Source organism: Polistes canadensis, unplaced genomic scaffold (genome assembly GCF_001313835.1).
Source record: "Polistes canadensis isolate GaletaPanama2010 unplaced genomic scaffold, ASM131383v1 scaffold_40, whole genome shotgun sequence".
In the NCBI taxonomy this organism is placed as follows: Eukaryota; Metazoa; Arthropoda; class Insecta; order Hymenoptera; family Vespidae; genus Polistes; species Polistes canadensis.
Window position 1 is genome coordinate 57,683 of NW_014569587.1, and position 13,929 is coordinate 71,611.

The 13,929-nt window shown below is 35.1% G+C and overlaps 2 protein-coding genes across 8 annotated transcripts; both read left to right on the plus strand.

Moving 5' to 3' along the window:
* The first annotated feature begins 217 nt into the window (after positions 1-217).
* Positions 218-7,427, plus strand: LOC106784808 (transcription factor Sp3-like). Of its 4 annotated transcripts, none has more exons than XM_014744730.1 (11): positions 218-2,076; positions 2,858-3,059; positions 3,170-3,484; positions 3,552-3,960; positions 4,078-4,262; positions 4,621-4,710; positions 4,825-5,151; positions 5,274-5,508; positions 6,108-6,585; positions 6,718-7,012; positions 7,185-7,427. In XM_014744730.1, the coding sequence occupies exons 2-11, from the start codon at positions 3,024-3,026 to the stop codon at positions 7,350-7,352; spliced, it is 2,538 nt and encodes an 845-aa protein (XP_014600216.1). In that variant the 5' UTR covers positions 218-2,076; positions 2,858-3,023; the 3' UTR covers positions 7,353-7,427. The 4 variants fall into 4 exon arrangements, with proteins under 4 accessions (XP_014600216.1, XP_014600217.1, XP_014600220.1 ...); XM_014744731.1 differs by having other exon boundaries at positions 218-2,054; XM_014744734.1 differs by having other exon boundaries at positions 218-1,523.
* An 810-nt stretch (positions 7,428-8,237) lies between these two features.
* On the plus strand, positions 8,238-13,929 carry LOC106784787 (putative Polycomb group protein ASXL3). 4 transcript variants are annotated; one of them, XM_014744662.1, is made up of 9 exons: positions 8,238-8,516; positions 8,655-8,915; positions 8,990-9,249; positions 9,700-10,782; positions 10,855-11,136; positions 11,217-12,065; positions 12,150-12,389; positions 12,858-12,901; positions 13,157-13,247. In XM_014744662.1, exons 1-8 carry the CDS (start codon positions 8,507-8,509, stop codon positions 12,861-12,863), a joined length of 2,991 nt encoding a protein of 996 aa, XP_014600148.1. In that variant the 5' UTR covers positions 8,238-8,506; the 3' UTR covers positions 12,864-12,901; positions 13,157-13,247. The 4 variants fall into 4 exon arrangements, with proteins under 4 accessions (XP_014600148.1, XP_014600145.1, XP_014600146.1 ...); XM_014744659.1 differs by lacking the exon at positions 12,858-12,901 and having other exon boundaries at positions 8,240-8,516; positions 13,157-13,929; XM_014744660.1 differs by lacking the exon at positions 12,858-12,901 and having other exon boundaries at positions 8,240-8,516; positions 8,993-9,249; positions 13,157-13,929.

Consider the following 13,929-nt stretch of genomic DNA (forward strand, 5'->3'; position numbering starts at 1 on the left):
TATATATATACATCTCTATGTATATATATTTGTATATATAAACATATGTATATAAATATATATATGTAGCATAGAGACGAGAATAGAAGAGAAGAGGAAAGAGAGAGAGAGAGAGAGAGAAAGAGAGAGAAAGACAGAAAAAGAGAAGAGTATGATTATAAAGGTTCAATTTATTGATTTATCTAATTTTAAATATATTTAGATAGAAAGAGAGAGAAAAATTTCGGTTAACTAATATACTAAAAATAAAATAAAAATAAAAGAATATAAATTCACCTATCGGCACAAACGCGTAGTGTTAGTCCAATAGCGGATGATAGTTCAACATTCGATGGCACAAGTAAACTCACTGTATAACAAAAGGTGAAGAAAAGGGCTACAGAAGGTATTCAACTGTAAGAGAAAACGCGTAAACCGTGTCCAAGGACTAGAAAAAGAATTCTTTCGTTCCTTCATTCGGTCGTATATTACCTGCTGAGAGGAAGGTTGGTCAAATACAACAGAAACAATCCAAAGGGAAAAAAGGGAAAATTGAAAAAAGAAAGAAAAAAAAAGTGAAAGTATAAAGAAGGAAAGAGAAGGAAGCTATGTGTTCTTAGAACAAGCCTCGTGATCCGCTTAGTCGTGGCCTCCAGAATAGGGTGAAGAGGGATGAGAAGAAGGGGAGAGGAGGACTCTTGGGACAAAAAGAGGGGAAGTAAGGCCTGAGTGAAAGTAGGAGGTGGTTTAGCCCCTCGGTTGGGGTGGGCGTCCGACGGTTAGCGCGTACGCCCCTGCGTAACGAGTTTCGGTCTCGGAGCGACGCGTTCGACCAATCGGAGCCACCGTCGGTCGTCCTCGGCTACGGTGAACGGTGCTGCTTGCGCGCCGCCCCACCGTCCAAAGTAGTCCTCTTTCGGTGCTGGATTCGTGGCCTTGTTTCCGTGAACGCGAGGGACGAACGAAACGGCGCGTCCCACGTATTTGATGCGTGCCCCGCGCGCACACGTACACGAACTGTTCTATAGTAACAAGCACACATACTTACCTTAACGCGTCCTCCTGTCCGCGCCTACCAAGCAGTCACGTTGCGAATTGCGCTTGATCCCAAACGATCATCATCCTCCTCCTCGTGTGATATCGTGTTTTCCTCTTTCGAACTAATGTTGTGAATGTGAATTCACTTCCCTGAAAACTTTTGTGTAGCGGCGTGCCCGCTCGAGTATTCTTGGACCTCTTTCCCCTCTAACTTCTTCGTCGAAAATTACTTTTAATTTTGGCGGCAATTTCGAACACGATAATTTTTTTTATTATTAATTAGGGTAATTATTTTAATGAAGAAAACATACGCGTAGGATTAGTATAATGGAAAAAGGAATGTAACAGTAGTGTCATGATGTGGCGAGTGTTGGTAGTATAGTAGTGTAGTGGTATTAACAGAGTGGTAGTGTTAGGTAGTAGTGGTAGTGCAGTAGTGTAGTAGGACTGGTGTGAGAATCGAAGAAAGGAACCAGTAGTAAACGTGCAGACGTATGCATAAGGCGGTATGTAGTAAGGAGATATCTTGTAGAAAAAAAAAATATAACAATGCTACCTGCTCGAACTACTTGCAAGGAGCGCATTGAATATAGCGCGTAAGAACTCTTTCGAAAGTACTGATCGGTTCGAGAAGGATTATTTAATAAGATTAATAATTATACGAAGATGTTTGTTTCAATGTAAAGAAACTGAAGAGACGCATTTTAAGGTTAGAATTATAAAAGGAAAAAAATAGTGGCTCTCAGAAAGTAAATTTTGTTAGATACATTGTGTGCACTAGAAAGATTGTGAAGGGGGAGGGAGAGGCAAGGATAGAGCGCGCGTAGAAGCAGAGTGGACGACCAGAGGCGGAAGAGGAAGGGGCGGTGGTGGTGGCGGTGGCGGCGGGAACGGAAGAGGAGGAGGTGGTGGAGGCGGCGGCGGTGCCGTTTCGTAGAGCCAGAGCACGTGTTGGCCGAGAATTAGGTGGAGTCCCATGTGCAAAGTGGGTGGAGGCTGCCGCATCGTGAGGCTGCCTTCCGCGCGTTATATCGCAAGTACGTGAGCCCGAGTATTAGTGTGAGTACGAGGGTGAACGCCTGCGAGCGAGCGAAAGGGCGAGCGCGAGTGGGCGGGTGTGACGACGCGTTCGCGCCTCTGTGTGTTGGTATTGTACGCGCGGCCTTACGCCTCTACCAGCGCAGATACGCCGATACGTGCTCTCTTCCGAGAAGAGGCGACCGAACACGAGCGAGAAAACGACTGAGTTAGTGGTTGAATGTTTATATATATGTGTGTTGTGTATAGTGTGTGTGAAAGAGAGAGAGAGAGAGAGTGAGAGAGAGAGAGAGAGAGTGAGAGAGAGAGAGAGAGTGAGAGAGAGAGAGAGTGAGAGAAAGAGAAAGTGGGCGAACGGGTGGGACAGTAGGAACAGGGGCGTAGGGAGGCGGTCCTCGATCGGGTTCTCGAGGAGGGCTCTGTGTCCATCTTTGTCTCGGAAGAGAGTAGCCCCTCGCTTCGCGCACGTGTCAATATATCGCATCGCGCGATCGTCCCTGCTGGACCGATAGAGTAACAATAATCCGTCACTGATTTCTCTTCAATCTTTTTACTTCGTATTCTTCTTTCACGGTAGATACATATGTACTTGTCTCATTCGACGTCAACTCTTATTTATACGCCTCGCCCGTCGCGATATATGTGAAATTCTAATGAAACGAAACAGATCCGGATGGATCTAATACTATCTTACTCGTATCCTCGATACTATTTATTTCCAAAACGATGTCTTCTTCTTTCCTTTCCTTTTATGGAAACAAACCTCCATGGAATTCTGCGTGAAAAAGATATCCATTTTCAGGAAGTGTACCGACAGAAAATAAAGTGGTTTTTATTATTACAATAACAACTTCTATCGCGGGAGAATGCTGAAAAATGAAATCCTAGCATAAAAACTGTAGACGTCAAATTGATTTTAAAGTTTATACTGATTTACTTGCCAAAAGTAAAAAATAAATATTTTCATCATGAAGCGCAGCGCTGATGGAAGAACTATCACTCAAGTAAGAAAAACTTTGTTTACATTATATTTTTATTATTCATGATATTGTTTTCATGTTATGATTTTTAAATTATACAAAAAAAGAGACATAAACATTGTTTGGTTTGATAGGAAGAGATCGATGAGCAAGATCCTTTACAATCGCAAACTTCTCAACATCAAGATGAAGCCGAACAGCAACAGTTGGACCAACAACAGCAAACGGCTCAACCACAAATTAGATTTTTAAGTTCCAATATGTTACAACAACTTCAACAACAACAACAAGATGTTCAACAGCAAGCGCAACAACAACAACAGCAACCACAGGTTATTACTTTACAACAACTGCAAAATTTTGTGCCTTTACAAGCCCAACAAGCGCAACATGATCAACAAAGGACGCAAACAATTTCTGTACAATCTTTGCCTCAGCAATTTTTACAGGTAGGTCAATTAAATAATGTCTTTGTTCAATTAGTAGTTTCAATGCAATTTTCTTGTTTATTTATAGGGTGCACAAATACTTGGTACTCAAGCTCAAGCAGCGCTTCAGCAGCAGCAACAACAAGCACAGCAACATCAGGCACAACAACAAACGTCACAACCGCAGCAACAGCAACAGCAACAACTTAGTTATAATGTGATACCACAAATGCAAGCTGTAAATATTGAAGGGGGAGAAACTATATTCCTTCCATGTTCTGCGATGTCAGGTGCTGCGGCTCACCATCAAACACAGCCTACAATGCAATTTGCTACTGCTAATGGACAGCAAGTACAACTAGCCAGTCAACAAGTGCAATTGGCTAATGGCCAAACTATTATAACACCGCAACCTGTCAGTCTTATAAGAGCGCCTGGAGTATTTCCTACCTCTATTATTCAAAACATTGCTGGGCAAACAGTTCAGTTGCCTACAGGTATGATTTTATATACTATATTTACCTATTCGTATCACAATATATCTGTGGTACATATGTACATATGTTTTACTATTTTATCGATTGAAAATAATAGTTTATTTTTTTATCTGGTAGGACAAAGTGTTCAAGTAAGACCATTACAATTTCCTATGCAACATGTTCAGCAAACTGTGCCTGTTCAAGTACCAGTCACTGCCAGTAATGGACAAACTGTCTATCAAACTGTGCATTTTCCTGTTCAAGCTTTATTAAGTGTCTTTAATATGCCAGCTACGCAAATGATACCACAAATTACACAAGTAAGTAGATACTCTATAAATATTGTAGTTTTAATTAGTAAAATAAGTGTAGAATACAGCAAAACAGTAACTATAGACTTTGATTAACATTCAAATTCAAAATAATAAACGTGTTGAACGATAACAATGTTAAGGATCTCTCCAGGTTTATAAAACCATATTCACAATCAGTTTACAAAAGTATAACGTTATTGTCAGTAGAATAATAATCAATTACAACGTTGATCAATTATAATCTTTGAACAGGCATACTTATAACTCTGATATCAATATTTTTAATATTATATATTGCTGTGAATGTTAATTTGTATAAATTGATTTACATTCATGCATACTCATAAATAATAACATATTTCAGCAAATTCCTCAAATGGCTCAAATTATTACACCAAATGGACAGATTCAACAAGTTCAGATTGCAAATTTACCACAACTGCAAAGTTTACAAGTAAGTGTAAAATCAGTAGATTTGTTGAAAGTAAGCTTTCCTAACAAAACAATATATTAATGAATTATTTGAAATATGTTTACAACAATAAACAAAAAATTTGTGATATTATAGAGTCAACAAGTAACACAAATGGCTCAACAAGTTGCTCAACAGCAAGCACAGCAGCAACAAGCAGTACAAGCGCAAGTTCAGCAGCAACAACAAGCTGCTGTACAAGCGCAAGTCCAACAGCAACAACAACAGCAGCAGCAGCAACAACAACAACAGCAACAAGTCGTACAAGTAATACAGCAACAGCAACAACAGCAGCAACAGCAACAACAACAGCAACAACAACAGCAGCAACAACAACAAGTTCAACAGGTACAACAATCATCAGCACCAGCTTCTACAGTAGCAACTTGGAGTACAACTGTTACAACTCCAAGCAATGTTCAGGTAATAATAATATTATGTATATCTTTTTTATGTAATGGTAGATATGGATTTACAATATGATGAATATTAGTAAATACAAATGATACACAAAATATTAAAAATTAAATTAAATGTATTTACAGGTACTTGGTATTGGTTCACTTGCAAGGCCTATGCCAGCAAACAGCAGTGTAATTACTACGAAGGATGGTCAGAAAATTGATGTGCAGACGTTAACTGCTTTAACAAGACCACCTGAAACAATTGAAGGTGATATAAAATTGACAAATATAGATGCAAGTCAATTGGCTAATCAAATTATACATATTCCAACTGCACAATCTGCGCAAACTACAGTTCAACCAAACACGATAACAGGTATATTAACAATTCTGTATCTGTTATTGTGTAATTTATATAATTAACACATTGTCGGCCGCCGTTGCGTATGCGTGACTTCTTTTCGCCAGCAGTTATCGGCCGGTGTTACGAAAACACTACTACTATTTTTATAAAACGTACAAAAAAGATTTCAAATCGCGAATTCAAAGTTCTTATATTAATTATATTAATACATATACTAATTATGTGTTCTTCTTGTAAAGTTTCACTGGATGTAAAACAAATGTTTTGAGATCAATCACACAAAATTAAATTATTAATTTAACAAATGTTTTAAAATTGATTAAATGTAGATAATATAAGATAGTTTCTCAAAGAAAGATAATCCTTAGAAATAGACAAGGAGCGAAGCATTTGTGCTCTAAGACCTTCTTTTATCAATAAATATACTGTAATTATTTATTATGCTCGAATGATTTTGTAAATGTCGCCGGCGGGAGGCAGTAAAACCTGACATGCACCGGCGACAACCTAAAGGCGATACGAAAAATGTGCAGCCGTCAAAGTGTTTATATATATATATATATATATATAAATTTATATAAAATTATATATTTTTTTAATGTTTCTCATAGGTGCGCAAGGTCAACAGCTTACTCTAATTCCTGCATCTGCTCTAGCAAATTTAACTGCTCAACAAGGGAATATGATGAGAAGTGTTGGTAGCGGGAGTATAATGCAACTGCAACCTGCTGCTGGAATGAATACTACAAATGGATTTCTTCAATCCATACCTCTACAGAATATTCCAGGTTTAGGAAATGTACAAGTAATACCTGCAAGTGCGTTACAGCCTGCTACTGTACAAACTTTACCTACTGCTGCTACAGCACCTATTGTCGCTGCTCCAGCTTTACAACTAGAGTCAAGTGATCCATCTAAATGGCAAATTCTACAAACATTGCAACCAAATGGAACGCTTACGACGTCAGCTCCTACATCACATCAACATCAAATAACAACTGCAACAAATGCAAACGTAGATACAGATACTAATAAACAACATCGAAGAAGAGTGGCTTGTACATGTCCTAATTGCGGTGATGGTGATAGGTACGGTGTATTATTGTTTTAATTTAATACTGATTTCATGTTCTTTTTATCGTGCACTATTAGAGTCGGTTTTTTTTTTTTGTTTTCTTTTACATAACATTGATGACCCTGGCAAAATGGTTTTATGTTTAGAAATAGGGACATGACTCGAAAACGTCAGCACATTTGTCACATTGCTGGTTGTAATAAAGTTTATGGGAAAACAAGTCATCTTCGGGCTCATTTAAGATGGCACACAGGGGAACGACCATTTGTTTGTACTTGGGTATTTTGTGGAAAAAAATTTACAAGGTCAGACGAATTACAACGGCATCGTAGGACACATACTGGAGAGAAACGATTCGAGTGTCCTGAGTGCACGAAAAAGTTCATGCGATCAGATCATCTGACAAAGCATATTAAAACGCATACAAAAATTCGTAGTACGGTAAGTAAATTTTGTAATGCGTAGATATCATTGGAAAGATGCATGAAATCATTCTAGTCTAACATTTTCAAGTAATTTGTTCATGATATCATCTTGTAAAAAATTTCTAAAAAAAAACATGAATTAATTTTTTGTTAATTAAATTTAATACCACTTTTAATCTGTGTTTTAGGAAGCTGCCACTTCTACCCAGGAAGGCTCCTCTGAAAGCCAATCTTCCGCGGAAGAAAAAATTATAATTGGTCTTCATAAAACAGAGCCAGAACAGGGAGCGATTATTTTATCGGAACCAATAGACGAAATAAAAACTGATACGATTAAGCATATTACAAACGAATAATATGTTAATGTCTTTTACATTTGAGTTTTCTTAATGGAGCTTAAACGAAAGTCAAATCAAATGAACTTTCTAGTATTTATATATGTATATATTTAATTTGTATATAATTATATGTATATATATATATATATATCTAATATTATTATCTATTATTATTAGATATATATATATACATACATATAATTAATAAATTAAATATATATATATACTTGTGTGTATATATATATACTTGTGTATATAAATTAGCTGTCTAAGTTATTGGGTTATCTGGTAAGTTGGTTATTACGAACTTTCTAGACAACTCAATATATTAACAATAATAGCCTGCACAGATTTTATTGAAGTTATTTTCTCTAAAAAGAAGAATTGTAACTGAAAAATTTTTACAGGAATTGTAGTAATTACTAAGTTATACAATCTATTTTTTTATTGGAAAAGTGTAAATATGTATATATTGTATATCTATGTAAAAAAAATTTTTGCACAAGAAAATTTTACACCTATAAACGTTTTTTTGATATACGATTATTAGAAATCAGTCTTTCACCTTAATAAAAAATATAGATTAAAAGAAATAAATGACATGTTAGTATACAATTTTTGATGACGAAATTTAAATACAATCTTGTAAAAAGAAATAAATGATAGAGTTAAAATAACTAGTATTGTTATATGGTATGTTAAATAGTTTCAAATATATAATAGAACTAATGGTTTTCACAGATTGTATTTCTTTCAATAGAAAACAAAAATATATGTATATATATATTAGCAGATCCCAGATATTTTTAAAGTTTTATCTCTGTAAGTAAATAATATTTTGTAATAATATTTTTTAACTACACTCGGGTGATTATATATATTTTGTGGTATTATTTTATTTATTTCAACATTTGTCGCCAGAGGACAGCTCATTCGTGTAAGCTCGAGAATAGCGCTCTTATGGTATAAATATACAAATACAATATGGCCGAAAGAGGAGGAAGTTTGCGAATCTTAACGAATGACACTTTATTAAACGTATAAAAAAATTTTTTAAATTTGAATGTTCGGTTGGCACCGAGTGTTTATTATCATTGACGAACGATGGATCTTGGAATATATTAAAAATTATTTCGTTCTTCTGCAGCCACATTGAACGATTATGTTACTGAATGATTGTTGGTGAGAGATGTTATGTTTATTTCTTTAATAGGAGAAGGCATTTGTAAGGTTTGTTCTTACAAAATGTAATCAAAGAATAGAATAAATACAATTCTATACCATCATACTATGTATTCTTTATTACTGTCAAATGGATAGGTGCTGTCATGGACACTGATGTTGAACTGTCTAAAGAAGGATGTGAATCTGGTCCAGGTTGTTCCGGTTATTCTAGCATGGTGCACAGTAAGAAAGTTATTAAACATGCATTGCGACAACAAGCCAAGAGACGTAGAAAAAATACCACCATAGCAGCAGGAAATTCTCGTACTTTGCCAAGAATTGTTGTCAAACCACTGCCACCACCTCCACCAAATGAACCGTCACCACCAGTTAACAATGTACAACACATCAATACAGGTATTTACAATCATTTATTTTTTTCTTACATTCCTAATTGTTTATAGATGTTTAAGTTTTTCTTTATCCGATAGTAGTTGAAGAACCCGCTGCAACAATGAGGGAAGTTTTGGCTAGTTTGCCAGGATTTAGTTTAAAATCAGGAAGAAGACGTTCGACAAAAAAATTGTCTGTGACTGCACAATTAGAAGCTGGTTTAGTAGATCTTGAATCACCAGCAAGCATTTTAGCAAGTACAAGTTTACGTGCTTTATTAAATAGGCATACGTTCCAAGGCCTTCCTCCTTTATATCAAAGAAAACTCGCACAGCTTTTACCTGCGGTTGACCGACAGGTTGGTATTTTTAAATTAAAAGATTATTCCTTAACTTATTGATATTTAGATAATTATTTAGAAATTTGTCCTTTGTACTGATTTCAATGACCTTGAAATATATCTTCAAGGTTATTATTCTGAAAAACTTGTTTTTATACATGTTTCAATCGATCAGCCTTAGTTTCTAAGATATTCATAAAAAAATTTGTTAAACTTATGTGGATCGGGTTTGATTTATGTAACCCAGATGCAATCTAGACGTAATCAAAAATTAATCCTTACGTTTGTTTACAATTACAAATGTTTATTTGAATGTTATGTAACATATATAAGAAAAAAATCATTGAAATCAGTTAAGAAATTTTTAAATAATTACTAATATTTATTTTGATAATACTTATATATATTTCTATTTTATTTTTTCTATTAAATATTAATTAATTGATCCGATGTGTTATATACATTTAGGATGCAGCAACTTCTGGATTAAATAATGAGTTTTTTGCTCGAGCCCTTTTAGAATGGCGTAAACGATTAGCAGAAGGAGAATTTACTCCAGAAAATCAACAGCGATTAAAGATGGAAGCAGAACGTGACAAAAATAAATTAGATCCTTGGAAAGTAAAACATTTTGAACCCATTTGGGGTGAGAAACGTGAACCTAAACTAAGGTCGGGCCTTCATTGCATTAACGAATCACGATCTAGTGGTGCAGTAACACGTTCAAGCCTAAGGCTACGTTTGGAAAATAATATTGACACAATAACATCAGAAAATACTCATTGTCCTATTGTATTGTCAGAAGATAAAATTGAGGAAGATAGTTGTAAAGTTGACATTAATACAAATAACACTGAAGATATAAATGATGCACAAGAAGAGCAAGCAAATCTTTTATCTACTGAATACAATGAATCTGTACACACTGACTCTGTAGAAATAGCTGTAGGCACACAATTATGTCAGGAAAGGATAGATGAAACTATTCGTGTTAACGATATTACAGAAGAAACATCAAAAACTAATGAGATAGAAAATCAGATCTGTGAAGAAAAGAGTGTAGATACATATATGGAAGAAGAGTTACAGGAAAACCATAAAGAAGTAGAAGATGATGTTAAAGATCACCTCCTTGAAGTTTCAGAAGAAAATAGAGGACCTTTATTAGAAGATAATTCATTGTCAAAATCTAATGAGCAACCAGAACAAATGTCCTTAGAAGAACCAAGCTCGCAATTGTCCAAGGAATGTACACCTGAAACTTCAGTAGACCAAATATCTCAAATATCAAAAGAACAAATTACTCAAATTTCTGATAATCAAATTTATCAAATAACAGATTGTGAAACTAGTACTACACTTGGAAATTCACCAACACATTCTCAAGTTAGAACAAGTGATATCGTAATGGATGAATCCAATTTGATAGTTAATAACACACAGGCAGAGTCAGGGCCAGTTTCGCATGAAAATTCAGCAGATGGTGAGTCGCAAATTCCTGAAGGAATGGAAATTGATAGTGAAACTTTACAACGTATACATGAGCTAGAGGTAAGAAGTAAGTGTGAAATATTGCTTAACTGTTATTTTTTTCGATTACGATAATTTGTGTATAATATTTAGGTACGAGGAGAAATGCGAGAAGCTTATGAAGAAATTTCAGGATGTCCAGAAGAAATTATGTATCCAATTCTAGAAAGTATGGAAATGGAATCAAACACTACTGAAGAAACAGAAACTCAAGTAGTATCTGCACAAGTAGAAGATGTCAGAGGGCCGCCAGATGTAACTGGCGGAAATGAAGATGAAGCTTTAAGAGAAGCAAATAATTATGTTTGTTCTGAAATGTTAGAGTGTAGTTGGACAGTAGATCCTGCTGTTAATACCATCAATAATAATAACAGGGTATGTAAATACAAAATGTATGATATAGAAGTATTCTTTTTCCATATGATTTTTCATCCTTTTTTTTTATTATTAAACAGACGCAACAAGAAGAACTTCAAGTCCCCTGGCCTTTGGTAGCTGCTGCTTTAGATGGTTCAGTTGCTGCTAATATTACAGTGACTACACAAGATGAATGTGGCGAAGTACCTGCTACAACCGAATCAACTAATAATTCTGCACAACAATTTATAAATTCAGACGCCACTGTTGAATCTGTTAACTGCATTCAACTTCCTGTCGTTCAAGGAACTCCTTTTCAATCTGAAAATTTGGCAATTGGAAATCCAGGAACAAGTTGCATAATGAAGAACCTTCAATCACAGAATCCACCAATTATTGCCTTTCCACAATTGCAGTCTATTAGATTTGTACAAACCAGTTTTCATTCAGAACAAAATACAACACCAGTAGTGAATAATGCTACTGCAATTTCGACTCAGTTACAAAATCAGCCAAACTCAACTCCACAGGTTAACATTATGAGAGCACAAGAAGAAATTGTACAACTGAACACACAGAATAATATTCTGCATAATAATATTCGTGATAATGTAACGCAAAATCAAATTCAAAATACAGTGCCAGTCGGAATCGGAGTGCAAACACAGAATAACCCCCGAAGTACTATTATGGTTCAACATCAAGCAACAACACCTACACAATCGCGTCAGATTGTCGCCACACTACATCAACAACAACAACAGCCGCAGCAATATCATAATACATCTATGTCCGTTTCTTCAAGAACATCTCGTTCTAATAATCAAGGAAGTCAAAGAGGTTCAAGGAATAGTAATAAAGAACAGGGAGGAGGAAGATCCAGAGGTACAACTAAAGAACCACCTGGAGCTGTTAATTTGGAACGCAGCTATCAAATTTGTCAAGCGGTAAAGCTAATGCCCTGATCTTTGTTTAAATGTATTATACGTGCATAATAAATAATACCTCTATCATTTATAATATCATTTTAGGTAATACAAAGTTCACCAAATAGAGATCAACTTAAAGCCCATCTCAAACCACCACCTAGTTTGTTGGCAAGAGGTGATGGAGCATTTACAACTAGTAAGTCCGGCGGACGGACAATAACAACACTTAAAACTTCAAAAACACAACAATCTATCCAACATAATAAGCAAGGACAAAATAAACCTCAAGCAGTCATGCTTAGGCATGTTTTTGCTACAGCACGTCAAGCAACATCCACAGAGGTATGTTCTAATATTTTATTTTATTTTATTTTAATAAGTTTAACGTTTATATATGTATTTTTTTGGGAGTTTTATATAATATTATTTTATATATACAAACATTTGATAATGGCTTACTTTTTGACCAAAAATAAATGTGGTACACCAATGTGTACATTTGGTAAAAAAAGGGTTCGTTATCTTAAGAACTCATAGTGTTCACCAAGATGAATAAAAAATGTTTAATTAACATGGGTCTTAAAATTAATCTTTTCTATATAAAGATTTATACTATAAATCTTTAAAAGATCGGATCCTTTCTTTTTACCACCTTGTATGTATTTATATGTATGTCGATATTTCTTTGATTAATTATGCTGCTTTTTCTTTTCATTTTTGATATTGTATATTTCTGTACTTGATGCATTTGCATAGATTAGAAACTCAAGCCTGGTCAGTATACTATTTTATATTTTTCTCTGTGTACAGTGCTAATCTTGCGTGTGGCTTGATACGATCTCTGTATCATACAGGTACTTAACAGACAAATCTTTATCCTAGTTCTGAGTTTCTAATAGATAGTTGAAAAAGTATAGTGATATACACATCGAAAAGGTAGCAAATTCGAAAAAAAAAATAAAAAATATTATAAATCTATAAATTTCATATTGTTGTATTGTAAAAAATAATAACAAAACTTTTGCGTGTAAATAATTCAATGATGTATAGAATAAAGTAATATTATTAACGTTATCCCATAGCTAATTGCATAATCGGAAAATTATTAGGTTACAGAAAGCAATACAGTAGCGCAGTTAGGATCTACAGCTACCAGTGCACTTGGACAATACATTCTTGTGCAAAGGACAGGCGTCGGAGATGGTGCGCCAAGAGCATCATCTGCACCACCATTACCACCTCAAATTGCAGGAATGGGTGTTGGAGTACATTTAGTTAGAGGTAGACCAGCGAGTGCAGGAGAAGGCTCACATCAAGCAGTTACGTTAAAGGCACGAGGTACTGATGGCAGAGGAGCAGGTGGAGCTGAACCTGGAGCACCTGGTATGATTATGGGTGGAGATCCACCACCACCTTGCGATTGCAATATGCGGGGTGCTATGGTAATCTGTCGACAATGTGGTGCCTTTTGTCACGACGATTGTATTGGACCACAGCGTATCTGCGCTACTTGTCTTAATTAACGTATATATCTATTAATTGTTTATATATAATGGTAATTAACACTGGGAGAGAGTGTTGAATATCCAAGAAAAATGTCGAACAGTATTTGCAGCCATGTATGTGAACGTTATATTATGATTTATTCGTTTGTGACATAGTCACCTCCTTGGACAGTTTTTCAAAAGTATTATATGTGGTTCTAGAAGATAGACAAAAAGAAACTAATGCTACAAAAGAAACGGATAGTTTATCACCAGCACTTTAATATTAATACTATTCTACGTGACAAGGGTATCAAGGATATAGTTTAAAAGAAATTACATTTTTTTAAATTATTATTTATAATATTCATATTGAATTGAACATTCACTTTTTTTTG